Source organism: Aquarana catesbeiana, linkage group LG04, assembly GCF_042186555.1.
Source record: "Aquarana catesbeiana isolate 2022-GZ linkage group LG04, ASM4218655v1, whole genome shotgun sequence".
Lineage (NCBI taxonomy): Eukaryota > Metazoa > Chordata > Amphibia > Anura > Ranidae > Aquarana > Aquarana catesbeiana.
The window spans coordinates 96,929,906-96,948,915 of NC_133327.1; the positions used below are offsets into that span (position 1 = coordinate 96,929,906).

Genomic DNA, 19,010 nt, shown 5'->3' on the forward strand with positions numbered 1-19,010 from the left:
CTCGTGACCAACACTTAAGACACTGGCGAAAAAACTGAGGTACTCCCAGTAAGGGGAGGGATTATATAGGGGTTGAACTTCCTGTCTAGGGTGTGCCAGTGTCCAATCACCTAGTGATACCCTATATAACCTATCAGTGATTACTGAGACTCTGTGTCCCGTGATGTACGAGAAAGAAAAAACAAAACACACACACACACAGATTACTCAGTTCTCGGTCTTCAGTGAGCAGAGAGCGGTGACTGTCATTCACCAGCTCTCTGCTCTCACTGCTGTGCTGGGCTGTGAAGGGGGTAGGAGTGGTTTGCTCCATCTCTCAGTGGCTCGCTGACAGGCTGAGTCAGCTGCTGCTCAAGATCAATCCAGAATGTTGACAGGCTCAAGCCTGCTATCGACTGAAAACAAGTCACAGGAGTGCAGAACGAAGTGTACTCCTGTGATCTCCCTGGAAGTATAGGCAAAAGAGCTTTGGCCATACTTCTCCTTTAACCCCCTCTCACCTGGTCACTACATATAAATGGCCGGGTGGGCAATTTCGTCCTAAGTGAACGTTCCTGAACGTCCCGCAGAAGGAGCGGGATCACACAGCCACATGATCCTGAAGTGCACGTGTCCCCCAGACTCCTGGTGGCAGAGTCTTTCTAATCAACATAACATACTAACAATAGGCAGTGAACACAAATACATTTTTTGTAGTTCTACAGTAAGAAATGCTGAATTGTCAAAATTGTTGTATTAAAATGCAAAACAGATTACATTTTTTTTGGGCTGGAGCAATACAAGTATAACAGTTCATTAGGAATCAGTGACACTACTGTGGCAAGAGATGCTGGAAGGAACAGACCAGGGCTAACGATAAGGAATGATAAGATTGCTTTTTGATGTATATAATCAGAAGTTTGCATGGAGGAATCTGGATTGACTGTAATGCCCCGTACACACGATCAGACATTCCGACAACAAAATACATGGATTTTTTCCGACGGATGTTGGCTGCATACACACGATCACACAAATCTTGTCGGAAATTCCGAATGTCAAGAATGCGGTGACGTCAAAAACGCAGTGAAAAAGGAAGTTCAATAGCCAGTGCGGCTCTTCTGGATTTTGTTGTCGGAAAATTTGAGATCCAGATCTCAAATTTTGTGTGACAGAAATTCCGATGGAAAATGTCCGATGGAGCCTACACACGGTCGGAATTTCCGACAACAAGCTCCCATCGAACATTTTCCGTCGGATAATCCTATCGTGTGTACGGGGCATTATGGGCATTCCTCTCTTCCTTCAGTTTTCACTGAGGCCTCAGTGTGTAAATACACCAATTTGGAAATGACATCACTGCTTGATTAAACATCCCAGGATCCTTTCCTTTCTGCTGTCTAAAACAGTGGCAGACAACATGTTAGATGTTGGGAGCATCACACTGGGCTACTAAGAAAAGCCAAAGAATATTACTTCAAATGAAATGTTATACTCAACAATGATTGGCAGCTGATTGGGGACTATCTCTGAATTGCAATAATGTCCAAATCACCAGCAATGGGCATTTATACTACTAGTAAACTGCTGTTATGACTCTAGATATCAGTAGTGCCAACTATATCAGCTGCAATGCACAGAAATAAATACAAGGATTAAAAGGAAGAAAATAAAAAATCAAACATTTATCAGGATTAGCAAGGTACCAACAGAGCACTGGAGGGTCACATGTTGGTAAACAAGCAGCACTTTTTTTTTTTTATCCACTGCCACTATAGGAAAAAGAAAACGAGTGACTTCTACATTAATGGCTCTCATGTACAGATGTGACATCCCAACACTTCAAATAAATGGCCACTGCCCCACCTATAACTGGCTTTAGCGGCATGGAACACATGGAAGGGCAATGCATGTAAAACAAAACTAAAGAAAATTCCCAGCAAGCCTGAAACCAACCAAATTCACCTAATAGTATGCATTAAAAACAGGGGTTTAGTTTGCACACATTTGCAAATAAATGCGTAATCTGTGAAGGCTGTTGCAAGGCACCCCATTATTATCCGCAGTTCTAACTCTATACATTTTTGAGAGCCTCCACGGTGGAAGTACATGCATTATAATTGATAAGCAGAGTGCAGGTGAGCCTGGAAGGAGCCCTCTTTAAAAGGCACAGGGGCACACTGGACACCCAGCATACAGCACCACGGCAGAAAAGGTGCCCAGTGCATCCCCTCACCAGTATTCTAACAGTAGAAACAAATGGCCACTAACCCCCACCTATAACTGGCCTTAGCGGCAAGGAGTACATGGAAGGGGAACACATGCAAAACAAAACCAAAGAAGATTTCTAGCTCAACTGGTCAGCCAGCCTACAACCAACCAAATGTACCTGTTTAAAAGAAGTGACATCCTCAGCTTTCTTACCTCTATGACAGTGTGGCAGGATCTACAGTAAAATTTGCCTTCATCGCTTATACCCCAGTTAACTTCCGAACACTGAGGGCATGGCTCTTTATAATCCCTCTAAGAGAAAACAAAAACAAAAACAAAAAAAGTTTTCAATAGGCAAGTATTTACAGTATGAATGTAAAGCTGAACTGCAGGAAAATAGATAAATACATTTAAAATATGCAGATATAAACTGGCTTATCTGCCCAGGGGGAAATGTAATTCTGTCCCTCACCATCTGTGATTTAGGGCCCGTTCACACCAATGGGGGAAACCCCCATTATATGCGCGTTTCCCCCACCGCGTTCAAAATGCACTGGGCGTGCGATCTGCTTCGGGTGTCAATGTATTCCTAATGACACCTCAAACGCAGTAAGTTCGCCTGCAACAGATTGCATGGTACCACAGTACCATGCGAAACGGTTGCAGTACATTTTTTAAAAGAAGACCATCCACTGCTTTTAGTGCGATCCAGTGTGATTTCAGCCCATTCAAAATGAATAAGCTGAAAATCGTACTGCACTGAATCGCACAGGAACTTGGACCGCATTCCTGTGCGATTCATGTGTGAACCGGCCCTAATGCATGTCTACCAGACAGCACAGCAAGGAGCATGTCACCACTTTCAGTATAAGAACTCTATGGTTAGATGGAGAGCTGGTCACATGACTGACAGTCACATAGCCTCTTTTCCTATTGTTCCTTATTGCGCAGCATTGTACATACGATTCATTCACATCAGCCCCTGCCCTCAAGGAGCTTACAATCTAAGATCCCTAACTCACATTCATACATACACAATATAGGGCCATTTTGGACAGGAAAAAATTACCTACCAGCAACTATTTAGTGTGTGGGATAAAGATTGGGGTACCCGTCCCGGAGGAAACCCACAAAAGCACAGGGGGATCATGCAAAAGTCCATGCCATAGTGTCCTGGCTGGGATTCAAACTGACCCCAGCATTACAAGGCAGAAGTGCTAAACACGAGCCCTTCTGCTGCCCATATTTATCCATTTTATTAATGCTCTGCTAGCTTTGGAGTACAGATTCCAGCAAAACACTAAAGCACACACCGCTGCTTTGTAAATGTTCATTTTTTTTTTTTTTTTTTTAATACCATGGCTTTTTAACTGGACCCCATGGTTTTTACTATTCTTGGAAAAATTGTTTTTTACCCCCATTATAATACCAGAACTCCTATACTGTAAATAGAATATTTAGGCTCCATGCACACTAGCATTTTTAATAAGCTCAAAAAATGCTAGAAAAAAAAATCTGGATGAAAAATGCTGATAATAGCGTTTTTTGTGCCAGCTTCTAGTAGCTTTTAGGAGGATTGGCATATTATTAGCAGTTTTACAGCACATGAAGAAAAAATAAAATACAAAAATAAATAAATAAATAAATAAAAATTGACACAGACAATCGCATTTTCGGATAGGAACTTTTCCCGCCTAAAAAATTGAGAGCATGCTCCCAATCTTTTGCTGGCTGGAATTCCGCCAGCAAAAGACCGATGGAGCATACACACGGTCGCATTTTCCAACGAAAAACCTCATCGATCTTTTGCAGGCCGAAATTCCGATCGTGCGTACGCGGCATTACAGTAAAGAACCCTCTACATAGTTTAAGACTAAACCTCTTTTCTTCTAATTTTAATGAGTGGCCACGAGTCTTGTTAAACTCCCTTCTGCGAAAAAGTTTCACCCCTATTTTGGGGTCACCAGTACAGTATTTGTAAATTGAAATCATATCCCCTCTCAAGCGTCTCTTCTCCAGAGAGAATAAGTTCAGTGCTCACAACCTTTCCTCATAACTAAGATCCTCCAGACCCTTTATTAGCTTTGTTGCCCTTCTTTGTACTCGCTCCATTTCCAGTACATCCTTCCTGAGGACTGGTGCTCAGAACTGGACAGCATACTCCAGGTGCGGCCGGACCAGAGTCTCGTAGAACGGGAGATTTATCGTTTTATCTCTGGAGTTGATCCCCTTTTTAATGCATGCCAATATTCTGTTTGCTTTGTTAGCAGCAAATTGGCATTGCATGCCATTGCTGAGCCTATCATCTACTAGGACCCCCAGGTCCTTTTCCATCCTAGATTCCCCCAGAGGTTCTCTCCCCAGTGTATAGATTGCATTCAAATTTTTGCCACCCAAATGCATTATTTTAAATTTTTCTACATTGAACCTCATTTGCCATGTAGTTGCCCACCCCATTAATTTGTTCAGATCTTCTCGCAAGGTTTCCACATCCGATGTTGAAGTTATTGCCCTGCTTTGCATCGTCTGCAAATACAGAGATTGAACTGTTTACCCCATCCTGCAGGTTGTTTATGAACAAATTAAAAATAGGATTGGTCCCAGCACAGAACCCTGTGGGACCCCACTACTAGAGCTATACAATTAATTGTTAAAAATTCGTGATCTCGATTCAACCCCCCTGACGATCTCTATTGCAGAGTTTGCCGATTCTTTCATACAACAATTGGAGAGACTTATCTGCTCACTCAGCTGTCAAAAGAAAACATCTGGCCAGTCTGCCAAGTTTTTAACATGAAACATTGTAACTAACTCTTCCTTCTTAGATCAAAGGGATAAACTTCCGTGTGAAAAAATAAATAAAAACAGGCAGTCTGCCAAGTTTTTAAACGTGTAAAAGCAGGAAGTTTGTCCACTTTTGCTAGAAAATGACTTGGAACCCCCATATATATTTTAGTAGAGACCCTAGGGAATAAAATGTCAATTACTGCAATATTTTATGTCACACTGTATTTGCCCAGCGGTCTTTCAAACTCTTGGGAAAAAATACACTTCAATGAATAAAAAAAAAAAAAAAACGAAACAGCAAAGTTTTTTTTTTTTCTTCTGCCACATCAGCTAAATATTTTCTCTGGAAATAATTTTTCAATTTTTTTTTTTTTTTTAAATTCAAATTTGTCCCATTCTTTCATCACATCATCGTGGCAAAAAAAATAATTCAATCGATACACACATCAGAAATTATCTAAACATTATTTATTACTCTTATTTCCATTTAACTCCCACTTCCTATTCCCCCCTCTCCCCTTGCCTGTCCCCCCCTCCCCACGACCTTACCCAGCCTGTTTCCTCACCCCCTTTTTTCCCTTCGGGATCCTCTCTTCTCCCTCTTTTTTGGCCTCCTCAAGCTCCTTACCACTAAATGGCTGCTCGCTATCTGGTCCAACCTATATCGTCCACATCTCAATGGCTCTTGGAGATTCCTTAAATTCTACCCATACTCTCCATTTTGTTTCATAGGCCCCCATTTTCATCCCTTCACTAAACCTTAGGTATTCTAGATTGTGGGTCTCATTGATTTTATTGAACCAGTCCCTCATCCCGGATCTTTCTTTCCTTTGCCAATACTTAGGTATCAGGCTTTTGGCTGCATCGATAAGGTGTGGCAAAAGCGTTCTCAAATAGGTTTTAGTGGGCATTTCGCTTATATGGAATAGGCAGACCCAGGGATCATCCGGTAAGTCTATTCTAGTGATATCTTTAATGAATCCCCTCACTTCTCTCCGGGCAGAGCCACCAGATGTGGGCCATTGACCCTGGGTCATTACACCCCCTCCAACATTGTTGTGGGGTTACATTTTGAAATTTGTTTATGCGGTTCAGTGTCAGATACATCCAAGCCAAGCACTTGAAGCTTAGCTCTAACATTTTGTAGTTTACCGAAGTGGCGGAGACTCTCCTCAATATCAGAGACACTTCTGGGCCTGTGAGCTTCCGTCCTAGTTCCTTCTCCCATTTCTCCACAAAACCGGGACTTCAATGCTCCCCAGCCCTATTAACATTTTGTAGATCTGGGAGAACCCGCCCTTCCTATCTTTATCCATGCATATTTTCTCCAATGGGAGTAAATTCTCCCCTGATCTAGAATATATAAAACACAAAGCGCAGTGATGCTAAATAGCTGATAATTACACATAAAACCAAGTGAGGCTGCTATCAAAAGAGAGTGTTTTCAGAGTCACTTAAAAAGAATAAATAATGATATTTGAAGCGCTTCACAATGTGCATAAAAATGAGTATATATGAATAAATATAAATATACATATAAATACAGCGGTGAGTAAAATTCCTAAAAAATCCAGCAATCAAAAAAGTGTAAAATTATTAGTGCCACCAAATGTGTAAAAAAATCCACATAAAAAAATCAACATAAAAACAAATATATAGGGATGTATTCAGAAGGTTAAATTATACAAGTGTAGAATCCGATTGGTATAGAGCTTTGATCCGGTCCCACTAGCAAAGCTGTTTAAAAACACTTGCTTAATTAAGGTGCTCATTGACATTTATAGTAACAATGTTTCTTTTGCTTCTGTTCACAACCAATGTGAGAATCATAAACAGATCTCATTTGACAGGCAGATAAGAGAAAAAACCAATCATTGTGCAATAGTTAGGATACCAAGGTACACAGGCAAACTTCAATCCACTCACGTGTGCCTTATAATGATAAGGCATATGCAGGTTTTACTATAGCAGTCAGCCGCCTTAGACAGGAGCAGATTCACTGCAGTACACTGTGTGATACTGCTGATCTGCACAGAGCGTCCTTGGCTCCTCCCACGCGTTGCATCACAGTCACGTGACTTTTTCAAGGATAATACAAGCTCTGACGGACTCAGCTTTATAGCACAACAGCAGAGTGGTTGCCATGGCTACAGCATGAGTTAATCATCATCCTGCTTCCTGCATAGACTTCAATCCTGTTAAAACCTACTTTTATTAGACATGTAATTCATATGAATATCGTTGGTTTATCAAAACCACGATTCCATGTGTAAAAAACGCAGTGTGTAAAGAGTAAAAAATATATATATTGATATCTCTAATCACGTTTACTTCTTCAACTCCCTCCAGTGGTCACAATTGGTATAACATCTCACAGAGGGAATATATAGCAAAGCATTGTCTCTAATGGTTTTGATAATTGACCAGTGCCCCATAATATCACAAAAATGGGGTATCAACATGCTCTGCTCATAAATGTATGGAAAACGGAGTAAACAAGATGACATGATATATATGAATATAAAATACACATATATAAAATTAAAATAAGATATGATATAAGAAATAGGGAGATAATATTAAAATGTAAAATTAAAATCTAAAAATTCCCTGATAGAACATTGCAAAAATGGATGATGACCATTATTTAATTGCTAGAACTGAACCAAATATTGCCACTCAGAAAAAACTGATATTGGACAAATAATGAGAATCTAGGACCAAAAAATAAAAAATATAAAAAATATAAAAAATTAAAATAAAATATATACCATAAAAATATATATATAAATCTGAAAAAACCTCTAGAAATCAGAAATAAAACAATTCAGGTCGAATTCAATGTTCAAACCATGGGGTTCTAATGTACGCATCTGGAATATCCATTTGGATTCATTCTTGCTGAGTTCCCTCACTTTATGGGAACCCCTCCAATGAGCCTTATGCTTTTGAATAGCCCAGAAATGGAGACCCCTAGGGTCTCTGTTATTATACCTATCAAAATGTTTTGAAACACTGTTTTGGATAGCCTTTTCTAATGTTCTGGATATGCTCTCTTATTCTCTTCCACATTGGTCGTTTCGTTCTGCCAATGTATTGGAGGGAGCAGGAGCACTGTAAAGCATATACCAGTCCCTCAGTCCTGCAGTCTAATTGGTTGCGGTAAAGAATCTACAAAATGCCTCAATTGGTTATATCGCCATGTATTGATGACCAATAGATTTTTCCTATCTTTAAGCTCATGGAACGTACATAATTTGTCTTGGCACATTACATCTTTTAGCTGTATGTTCTCATCAAGTAACCCCCCCCCAAACCACTCCCCTTTCCCTGGTGCAAAGTATTCTGAATCCTTAAGTGATATTAGAGGAGAGTTAAAGTGGTTGTATAGTCTTTTTTTTTACTTTTACCTACAGGTAAGCCTATAAATAGGCTTACCTGTAGGTAAAAAAAATCTCTCCTAAATCTGTACGGTTTAGGAGATATTCCCCTTGCTATGAGCCGCTGACTGCAGCGGCGCATGCGCACAGGGGATTCTCGGCAACTGCCGGACCTTGCCGGGTAAGAAATCTCCCACGCGCGGGAGTGATGACATCGCGGCTCCAGTCACTCACAGCGCTGGAACCGCGATACCCGGAAGACACGCCGAGGGATGTTCCCTCGGCGTGGACCAGGTAAGATATCGACACCTCGTTCTAAGGTAAGTATTTCATAATGAGCTGGTATGCGGTGCATACTAGCTCATTATGCCTTTTGCTTTACAGGGGTAAAAAAAAAAAATTTCAGCGGATATACAACCACTTTAAACCCCCAATGTTCCCTTTTGTGTAACTTATCCCATATGTTTAGTGCATGTCTAGTAATCTGGTGCATTTCAGTGCTAAATTTCCTTAAGTGAGGTGGTATCCAAATTATTTTATTCAACTTCGTGTCACTAATTTTCTTTTCCATTTTTACCCAGTGTTTATCTGCTTTATCTTTAACCCAGTCTATTACTCTAGCAAGAGCAATAGCTTCATAGTATTTACAAACATCTGGTGCTCCCCATCCACCTTTACCATTGGCTTTTGACAGTTGTGAAAATTTTAATCGAGGTACTCTTCCTCTCCAAATGAACCTTACAAACATCGAATGCAGTTTTCTGAGGTAGGTTTGCGGGAGCGTTATTGGGAGCATTTGCATTTCATATGTAATTTTTGGAAATAAGACCATTTTTTTTAGATATTTATTCTCCCCGCCCATGATAACTGTCCATGTGAAATTCTTGTTCTTGTTTTACCTCATTAAGGAGCGGTAGAAAGTTTACTTGGAAGAGCGTCTCTAGTGAAGTGGTAATTTTAACCCCTAAGTAGTTTAATTCTTTTTTCCCCCACATAAAGGGGAAGTGCTTTTGATATGATTGGTCTCTAATTTTACAGGTGTTAATACCTAGTATTTCTGATTTATTTGGATTGACTTTGAAGTTAGATAGCTTCCCATATTCTAGTAGGGTGGCCATGATATTCGGGAGTGAGATCCTTGGGCGAGTTATGTAAAGCAAAATGTCGTCCGCAAACGCAGCTAGTTTGTATTCGTCATTACCTAACGTTACCCCACTGATGTCCGGATTTAGCCTAATCTTAGATAGAAGGGGTTCCAGGGATAGTACGAACAGCATCGGGGAGAGTGGGCACCCCTGTCTTGTACCATTGTACATATCAAACGGTTCCGACAGGACGCCGTTTATCCTCACTCTCGCTGTCGGTCTAGAATATAGTGCCCCTATCCATTTACGCATCCTATTCCCGAGGCCAAAATCCTCTAGAGTGCCCATCATGAAGTCCCAGTCTACTCTGTCAAACGCTTTTTCTGCATCTATTGACAAGAGTAGACCTGGGACTCCACTCTGCTTGATTTGCTGGACCGCTAGAAGAGTCTTAATGCTATTATCTCGTCCCTGTCGGCCCGGTACAAACCCAACCTGATCTGGGTGTATAATCCTACTTATTATGGGTTTCAGTCTTTCTGCGATCACTTTTGCAAACAGTTTCGTATCCACATTTAAAAGAGAGAGCATAGTGTACTGTCCTTGCCTTCTTTGGGAATAATAGTTATATTTGCTGTCAGTGCCTCTTTTCTCATTTCCCCTTTATCCCCGATGTTATTCATAAGGGAACACATTTTTGGTATCAGGTAGTCCTGATATTTTTTATAATACAGCACCGTCAGCCCGTCCGGGCCTGGGCTTTTACCAACTTGCATCTTTTTAAGCGCCTTTCTCACTTCCACTTCGGTAAACTGGGCTTCTAAGGAGGTTTGTTCATTTCCTAAAATTTTGGCCAAACCGCAATCTTTTAAATACTTTTTAATTTTCCCACGTTTTAATTCCCTCTCCTCAACGGTATCGTTTTTGTTTATCGCATACAGCCCCCCGTAATAATCCTGGAAAGTCTTCACAATCTCTCTATCTTTATGGGCTATCTCTCCTGTTTTAGTTTTTATTTTATCGATATAGTTGTTACTTTTCTTTTTGCTTAGAACCTTTGCCAGAAATTTACCGGGTCTATTACCTCCTATATATCTTTCCTTTTTTACGCGGTTATATACCTTGCGGTTTTCCAGTTCAATTAGCTCGTGCAAAGCCTCTCTACTCCTATACAGGCCCGCCAGTACCTCACTGTCCCCAGTTAGCTTATGCTGTTGTTCTAAGTCCTGAATTTTCTCCTGCAGGGCTAGCTTATCTCTAACCTGCCTTCTTTTTTTTTCTGATCCCGCCTTCATTATGATACCTCTAATGTACACCTTATGGGCCTCCCAAACTACATCTTCTGATGTCTCTCCAACAATATTAGTTTTGAAGTAGAATTCTAATTCTTCTTTGATTCGTTTATCAATATCTCTGTCATGTAGTAGATCCTCATTTAATCTCCAGCTATTACAATGATGTTTTCGTTTACCTAGATTCCACTGTAGGCTAACGGGTGCGTGATCAGAGAACGTTATTGACCCTATTTTTGTACTCTCCACTTCCTCAATGTACTGGTGTTCTACAAGAAAAAAGTCCAGTCTAGAGTACGTCGCATGTACGGGGGAATAAAAGGAATAATCTCTTGCATTCGGATGTTGCATCCTCCAAGCGTCTACCAACTGGCAGTGGCGGAGCTTCTTTTTAAGTTTATTCAGCCATGCACCTCCGGTCCCCCGGACACAAGACGTACTATCTTTATCTGGCTCCAGGCATGTATTAAAATCCCCTGCTATTATGGCCCTCCCGCTCTTGAAGCCCTCTAACTTTGATAGAATACCCAATAAGAACCTGCCTGGGTTGATGTTCGGGCTATAAATATTTGCTAGTGTGCAGTCGACCCCATTAAGTTTACCCTTTAAAAACAAAAAGCATCCCTCTGGGTCTGTCATTCTCTCTTCCAAGGTGAACCTAACGACTCTAGCGAAACCAATAGCAACACCTTTTGCACCCCTAATCGGGGAGTCCCCGTACACCCACTTCGGGTAATCTCTAGAGACTATTCTCTGGCTCTTACCCAGATAAAGGTGCGTCTCCTGTAAGAAGACTACCTCTGCTCTAAGGAATTTCAATTCACCCAATATGTTCGCACATTTTATGGGGGAATTGAGACCCCTTACATTATATGAAATTAAATTTATCCCTGACATCTTGTTGTTTGTATCATAGTAGAGGCTGGATATATCCTTGCGGTTCTAAGAAGCGGGGAACAATGCTGTGTATATAGGTCTCTCCCTCCCCATACCCCCCCTCCCACCTTCTTCCCTCCCTTAACCCCCCATCCTCCCTTTCCCTCCCTCACACTTCCTCCCACCCTTCCCCCCCACCCCTCTCCATCCCTAATGGGGGTGACAGGCCTTCCCATGGCCTAGCAAAAAAAAAAAAGTGGCCCCTCCAACTCCTCCCGGCCCCTCGGTTGTCCCCCTTGAGGTTGAGCTCGGGCTGGGCGTCCCTGGGCCCGATATTCCCCCCTACCACAGTGGGGTACCCGTGCCTTCTTTGCGTCCTATTAGGCAGGCTGGGAAGCCCCACGAGTATTGTACATTGTGTGCTTTTAACTGTTCTAATAGTGGTTTCAGTGTTCTTCTCCTGGCCAGCGTCTCAGCTGCCAGGTCCAGAAAGATCTGCAGATTTGTCTCTCCAAACTTCACTGCATAGTTCTTTTTCAAGTTGGCCTTAATCTTCTCTTTATCATTAAAGTTCTGAAATCTTGCGATGACATCTCTTGGGGCCTCCCCTCTTATTTCAACAGGTTTTCTGATCCTATGGATTCTATCAAACTTTATTTTACTACTTGTATCTAGGGGGTTTACCATACTGCCAAAATTTTCATCCATTATTCCTTGTAGGTCTTCTTTTTCCCCCTGTGTCTCTGGTAGGCCTCTGATCCGTAGGTTTTTCCTTCTATTCCAGTTTTCTTGGTCTTCCAATCTGTACCGTAAATTTCTCTGTTCTCTCTGTATCTCTTCCATCTGAGATTTGAGATCTTTTATCTCATCTTCTTGCTTGTCCATCCTTGTTTCTGCCTCTTCAACTCTTTTTAGGATATGGTTCATGTCTTTGCGGAGAGAGCCTATTTCCCCCCTTATAGATACTTCAAGTTTCGCGAACATTTCTGCCATTTCGCCTTTAGTTGGTAGCAGTTTTTTTTGTTAGGGTTCCATTGTTGTATCCTCTGATGCTTCGCTGCTTGCCGTGTGGGTATCGACCTCGGCTAACTGTCATCTCGTCCCTGTCCTTGGTGTACACTCAGGGGTTTTACTTTTAGTCTCCTTTTGTTTGCCCCGACTGTCTTTGCCACTGTCCTGCACCATGTATTTTCTAATGGTTCCCGGGCTTGCACTTGTCCTGGGTGGGTTAGCAGGGTTGGCAATCGCCCCCTTCGTTGATTTACCTCTCATTTCTTCCTAGTTGCTGCACTTAGTACAGGCACCTGCACCCCCTAACTCTTCTCTACTCTTCCTTCTTGCTTTTCCAAGTACACCAATCTTATGCCCCGTACACACGGTCGGACATTGATCGGACATTCCGACAACAAAATCCTAGGATTTTTTCCGACAGATGTTGGCTCAAACTTGTCTTGCATACACACGGTCACACAAAGTTGTCGGAAAATCCGATCATTCTGAACGTGGTGACATAAAACACGTACGTCGGGACTATAAACGGGGCAGTAGCCAATAGCTTTCATCTCTTTATTTATTCTGAGCATGCGTGGCACTTTGTACGTCGGATTTGTGTACACACGATCGGAAACTCCGACAACGGATTTTGTTGTCGGAAAATTTTATAGCCTGCTCGCAAACTTTGTGTGTCGGAAAATCCGATGGAAAATGTGTGATGGAGCCTACACACGGTTGGAATTTCCTACAACAAGGTCCTATCACACATTTTCCATCGGAAAATCCGACCGTGTGTACGGGGCATTAGTCCCAAGAGAGCTCCTTCTGAGATTACCTCATCTGGAATACTCTGGGAGTTTAATGGAAAGAGCTTTATAGAAGCTTATGGAAGATGTCCAGAGGGCTCCCTGGAGGGGCCCCACCCTTAATAGAGTGGGGGATCCAGTTTCTAGTCCTCTTGTGGGCAGGGAACCTGTGAAGACTTATAAGGGGAGAACCAAATCTGGTTGCTAATAGCACCGCTATTGTTGATTGACTTAGTTCACTTCCGCATGTTTTAACAAGTGGCTTCCATAAGTTAGATGGTTAGATCAACATCGCCATCTGTCCGTCGGTTCCCCCGTTCAATGCTTTTTTACACCTGATATACTCGCCAACCAGCCTGCACCACAGTCCCTCAGTCCACACATTTATCAGTGCAATAGCGCAGCAGAACCTTATATTCGCCGAGTTATAGTACTACTAAAAGTAAGCCATTTAACTTAGCTTGTAGCAATGCACATCCCCGTAATATTACACCCCCCAAGTGAGGCCCACCCTGATCTGTTTGCCTCCACTAAATATATATATTTTTGCTAAGTGAGGCAAATAGATATGCAAACAGCACACAGGGCTATGACTGATATGTATCAAAAGTAGCAACAGTAGTGAGAATAGTAAGGATACAGCTTGGAAACCAGGGAGATTTTAAGATAGCAGAGGATTCTCAGGACAAAAGCTTCTTGCCGATCTCATAGTGTGTGATACTATCGGTACTTTACTTTTAGTTGACTTGATTTTATAAAGTTGCCCTTGTGCCATAGACATAAAGTCTCTTTTAAACTGTAAACTTTCAAGACTGATCAATATTAGAAATTCTTGAGATTGCATTTACTTTCCGGAGTTTCCCGTCTATTTTCGCCTAGTTTGCTGATCGTGAGGTCGCTGCATAGAGCATAAAGTGTCTCCTGTGGGTACTACCCCGAACAATGACAACAAATCACATTAGCACTGTGAGCGCCGTCAATCCCCAGGTACATGGGGCCATCTGTGGTTATATAATAAAAAAAAAAAAAGAAAAAAAGTGTTTGTTGCTGGGTAAGCCTACCACTGTAAATTCACCTTCCCCGTCAAGCAAATAACAGTTCTAAGGTATAAGCATGTAATGCTAGGCGAAAAAGTAATTTGAAGTTTGTACTACTTGCCACTCTTCATCTCTCCGTTGTACAGGTCTTTTTTTCCTCTGGTGTCTCCGATCCTCCTCTGTCTAAATGTGGTACACTTACCCCTTCATTCGATGCATTTGCCTGGCTCTCCCCACATGCCTCTTAGCTTCACCTGGCTCCGTTTTCACACGCTCCCGGTGCCTAGTGAGTAATTGGTTCCGATCTTGTACAGGCTCTAGTAGGCTTATCCATGCAGAGCAGGGAGGACCGGGCGGGACGGAGGAACGGTGGGACGACAGTTTTTCTCTTAGAGTGGCCGCTATTTTCCACTCCGGTGTGCCGCTCAGCCTTTCCGCAGCGGCAGCGCACACAGCGGGGGAACAAAGGGGGGCGAGGAGATGAATGACCGAGGAGGCAAGAGCGGGCACAGCGGCACCAGACAGGGGGGGGCCAGGGCAAGGAAGGAGATCGGGATGCAGCGGCTCTGCCTAAGCAGAGCCGGCATCATGGGGAGGAGGTCTCGAGGCATCCCGGGCTTAGCATCGCGTCCAGCCTGACGCCCACATCCGGCTCCTCCCTCCCCTTCTTCCAGTCTACTCCTACCCCTTCCTTGTGCAGGGACTGTTCTGAAAGAAACAGCAAAGTTAGCCCAATTTTTTTGTTTTAATGTGAAAGATGATGTTACGCCGCGAGAATCGTGGAAAAATCTTGATCTAACTTCTAAGCAAAAAAACGTGATTCTCATTTTAGCCAGAATCGTGCAGCTCTACCCACTACCCACCCCTGACCATTCCGAGTATTCCCCATTTATCACCACCCTCTGAACTTGCCCTTGTAGCCAGGTTTCAATCCATGTACTCACCCTATGGTCCATGCCAATGGACCTTATTCTGTACAGTAAATGTTTATGGGGAACTGTGTCAAATGCTTTTGCAAAATCCAGATACATCACGTCTTCCTTTATCTAGATGACTCACTACCTCTTAGAAGGTTAATAGATTGGTTTTCCAAGAAGGATTCTTCATGAATCCATGCTGATTACTGCTAATGATACCATTTTCAATACCAAAATCTTGTATATAGTCCCTGATCGTCCCCTCCAAGAGCTTGCATACAATTGATGTTAGGCTAACTGGTCTGTAATTCCCAGGGATGTATTTTGGGCCCTTTTTAAATATTGGTGCTACCTTGGCTTTTCTCCAATCTGTTTATATCATTCCAGTCAGTAGACGGTCAGTAAAAATTAGAAACAATGGTCTGGCAATTACTTGACCAAGTTCCCCAATTACCCTTGGGTGCAAACCATCTGGTCCCGGTGATTTATTAATGTTAAGTTTCCCAAGTCTAACTCTAATTCTGTCCTCTGTTAGCCATGAGGGTGCTTCCTGTAAAGTGTCATGAGGGCAAACTGCCGTTTTGGTTACTAAAGTCCCCCGATTTCCTCGTGAAGACTCAGGAAAGGAATAAATTCAATACCTTCGCCATCTCCCCATCCTTTGTTAACAGATGTCCTTCCTCATTCTTTATGGGGCCGCTATGGTCTGTGCTCCCTTTTTTACTGTTTACATACTTAACTAATTTCTTGGGATTTTTTTTCCTCCGCTATGTGTCTTTCATGTTCTATCTTAGCCACCCTAATTGCACCCTTACATTTCTTGTTGCATTCTTTATAAAGTCTGAATGCTGATGATGATCCCTCAACCTTGTATTTTTTGAAGGCCTACTCCTTTGCTTTTATATGCATTTTTACATTGGAGTTAAGCCATCCAGGACTTTTGTTCACTCTTTTAAATATATTACCCAATGGAATGCACTGGCTAATGCCCTTAATATGCTCTTAAAGCAAACCCATCTCTTCTCCAGGTTCTTTGTTCCTAAGATTTTATCCCAATTTATGCCTTCTAGCAAGGTTCGTAGTTTAGGGAAGTTGGCTCTTTTGAAATTCAGTGTCTTTGTATTCCCCTTATGTTTCCTATTTGTGTGATTTATACTTAAGCCAATTGACCTGTGAACGCCGTTTCCTAATTTGCCCCGTATTTCCACATCCAAGATCAGGTCTGTATTGTTGGTAATCAGTAGATCCAGTAACGCTTTATTTCTAGTTGGTGCCTCTACCATCTGACCCATGAAATTGTCCTGCGAGACATTTAGGAACTGGGGAGCCTTAGATGAATGTGTGGTTCCCTCTGCCCAGTTATGTCTGGATAATTAAAATCCCCCATTATGATAACACTTCCCATCCTTGCTGCTAATCTAAATTGTGATAGGAGGTCCGTCTCCCCCTTCTCCCTCAGGTTAGGGGGCCCTATAGCATACTCCCAGTATTATTTTCCCCTTAGCTTCATCCCATTGGAGCCTCTACCCATAAGGATTCCACCTCCTCCCTAGCTCCCTTAGTGATGTCATCTCTCACATTCACTTGTACATTATTCTTGACATACAGACATACCCCTCCCCCTTTTATCCTCTCTATCCCTGCGATAAAGGGGTATACCCTTGAATGGTTGCCAGCCAATCATGAGAGCTGTTGAACCAGGTCTCTGAAATTCCCACAGAATCCAAATCCTCCTCGTACAACAGTATTTCAAGTTCACCCATCTTGTCCACCAGGCTCCTGGCATTGGTGAACATGCCACGTAATTTAAACCGGTCGCATTGTATCCTCTTATTGGGTGTTCCGAGATTGCAACTAGACTTGTTACTATACTTACCTTGGGTGTATGTTCTTTAGTGAACCTACCACTAATGCCCCCAATACTAGTTGACCCCAAGTTGTGAGGAGCGTTCTAGTAGCGTTCAGCGTTTTTGTCCTCTGGAAAATCTCGACAAAAACAAATTTTTTCTGCTCCTAGACGCTGAAGCTCAAAAAACGCTAATAGCCTAAAAGTAGTGTGTATGGACACATAGGACAACACTATTTAGCTTCTAGGAGCCAGAAAAAAATGCTAACAGCTTCTAGAAGCTTAAAAAAAAAAGCTAGTATGCATGGAGCAAAGCTTTTAAAAGCATTAGCATTTTGCTGGTATTTTACAGTACATGAAGAGGAAAAAAAAAACCTATTAGGAGTGTTTAGCATTTTTTCTGCTGGAAAAACGCTCAGAAAAACTTTACAAAAGCAATTTTTTTCTGCTCCTAGACGCTACATTAGCCTATTGTAGTGTGCATGGACACATAGGATAATACTATTTAGCTTCTAGGAGCTTAAAAAAAAAACACTAGTGTGCATGGAGCCTTACAGCACACAACACTGTGTTAATGCGGACCCACATCTGAGCATCACAAACCAAAAATGCTATTTAACCGCTTCTGGACCAGCCGTCGCAGTTATATTTGCGGCAGGTTGCTCCCCTGCGCGAGCCGTTGTAGCTGTACGTCGGCTCTTTAAGACTCCTCCGGCGGCGATTACTGCCGGGCACCTGCAATTGCTCGTTACAGAACGGGGATGTGTGCGTATAAACACACAAATCCTGGTTCTCTCAGGGGAGAGGAGACAGATTGTGAGTTCATACTGAGTATGAACACTGATCTGTCTCTTCCCCTAGTCAGTCCCATTCCCCCTACAGTTAGAACACACCTAGGGAACACAGTTAACCCCTTGATCGCCCCCTAGTGTTAACCCCTTCCCTGCCAGTGTCATTTATACAGTAATCAGTGCATTTTTATAGCACTGATCGCTGTATAAATGCCATTGGTCCCAAAAATATGTCAAAGGTGTCCGATTTGTCTGCCGCAATATCGCAGTCCCGATAAAAATCGCTGATCACCGCCATTACTAGTAATAAAATAAAATAATAAAAATGCCATAAATCTATCCCCTATTTTATAGACGCTATAACTTTTGCGCAAACCAATCAATATACGTTTATTGCAATTTTTTTTACCAAATATATGTAGAATACATATCGGCCTAAACTGAGGAAAAAATTTGTTTTTGTTTTTTTAAATTTGGGATATCTATTATAGCAAAAAGTAAAAGATATTGTGTTTTTTTTTTCAAAATTGTCGCTCTTCTTTTATTTATAGCGCAAAAAATAAAAAATGCAAAGGTGATCAAATACCATCAAAATGAAGCTTTATTTGTGGGGGAAAAAAAAGGACATCAAAGTTGTTTGGGTACAGTGTCGTACGACTGCGCAATTGTCAGTTAAAGCAAAGCAGTGCCGTATCACAAAAAATGGCCTGGTCATTGAGCAGCCAAATCTTCCGTGGCTGAAGTGGTTAATTCATTTTTATCAAACTCACCCATCCATGTCCCCACGCTTTATTTTGCTGAGAAGCTACTTTTGAAAAACAAACCCTTGCATATCTGGCTGTGGCCATCTTGAGTAAGGGAAGACGATTAATGTAGCATTTACCTACTAAAATCCATCTGCACTTAGCTCAGACAAGCAAGCAGGAGGGTGTGCTTAGTTGAGAAAGAGCACGCTCCCCTCCCCCCCAAGATGCATGACAATATTAGCCTAGGCCTGGAAACCAGGAATT

The 19,010-nt window shown here is 42.1% G+C and overlaps 1 protein-coding gene across 2 annotated transcripts in view; it reads right to left on the reverse strand.

Moving 5' to 3' along the window:
• Positions 1–19,010, reverse strand: part of TAF1B (TATA-box binding protein associated factor, RNA polymerase I subunit B) — a 290,995-nt gene that overhangs the window by 257,154 nt on the left and 14,831 nt on the right. For both annotated transcript variants that reach the window (XR_012243755.1, XM_073625402.1), the window contains exon 2: positions 2,404–2,502. Coding sequence is in view for 1 of the 2 variants with exons in the window: in XM_073625402.1 (XP_073481503.1) it covers positions 2,404–2,502 (99 nt within the window). In the remaining variant the exon portion in view is untranslated. The remainder of the gene's footprint in view (positions 1–2,403; positions 2,503–19,010) is intronic.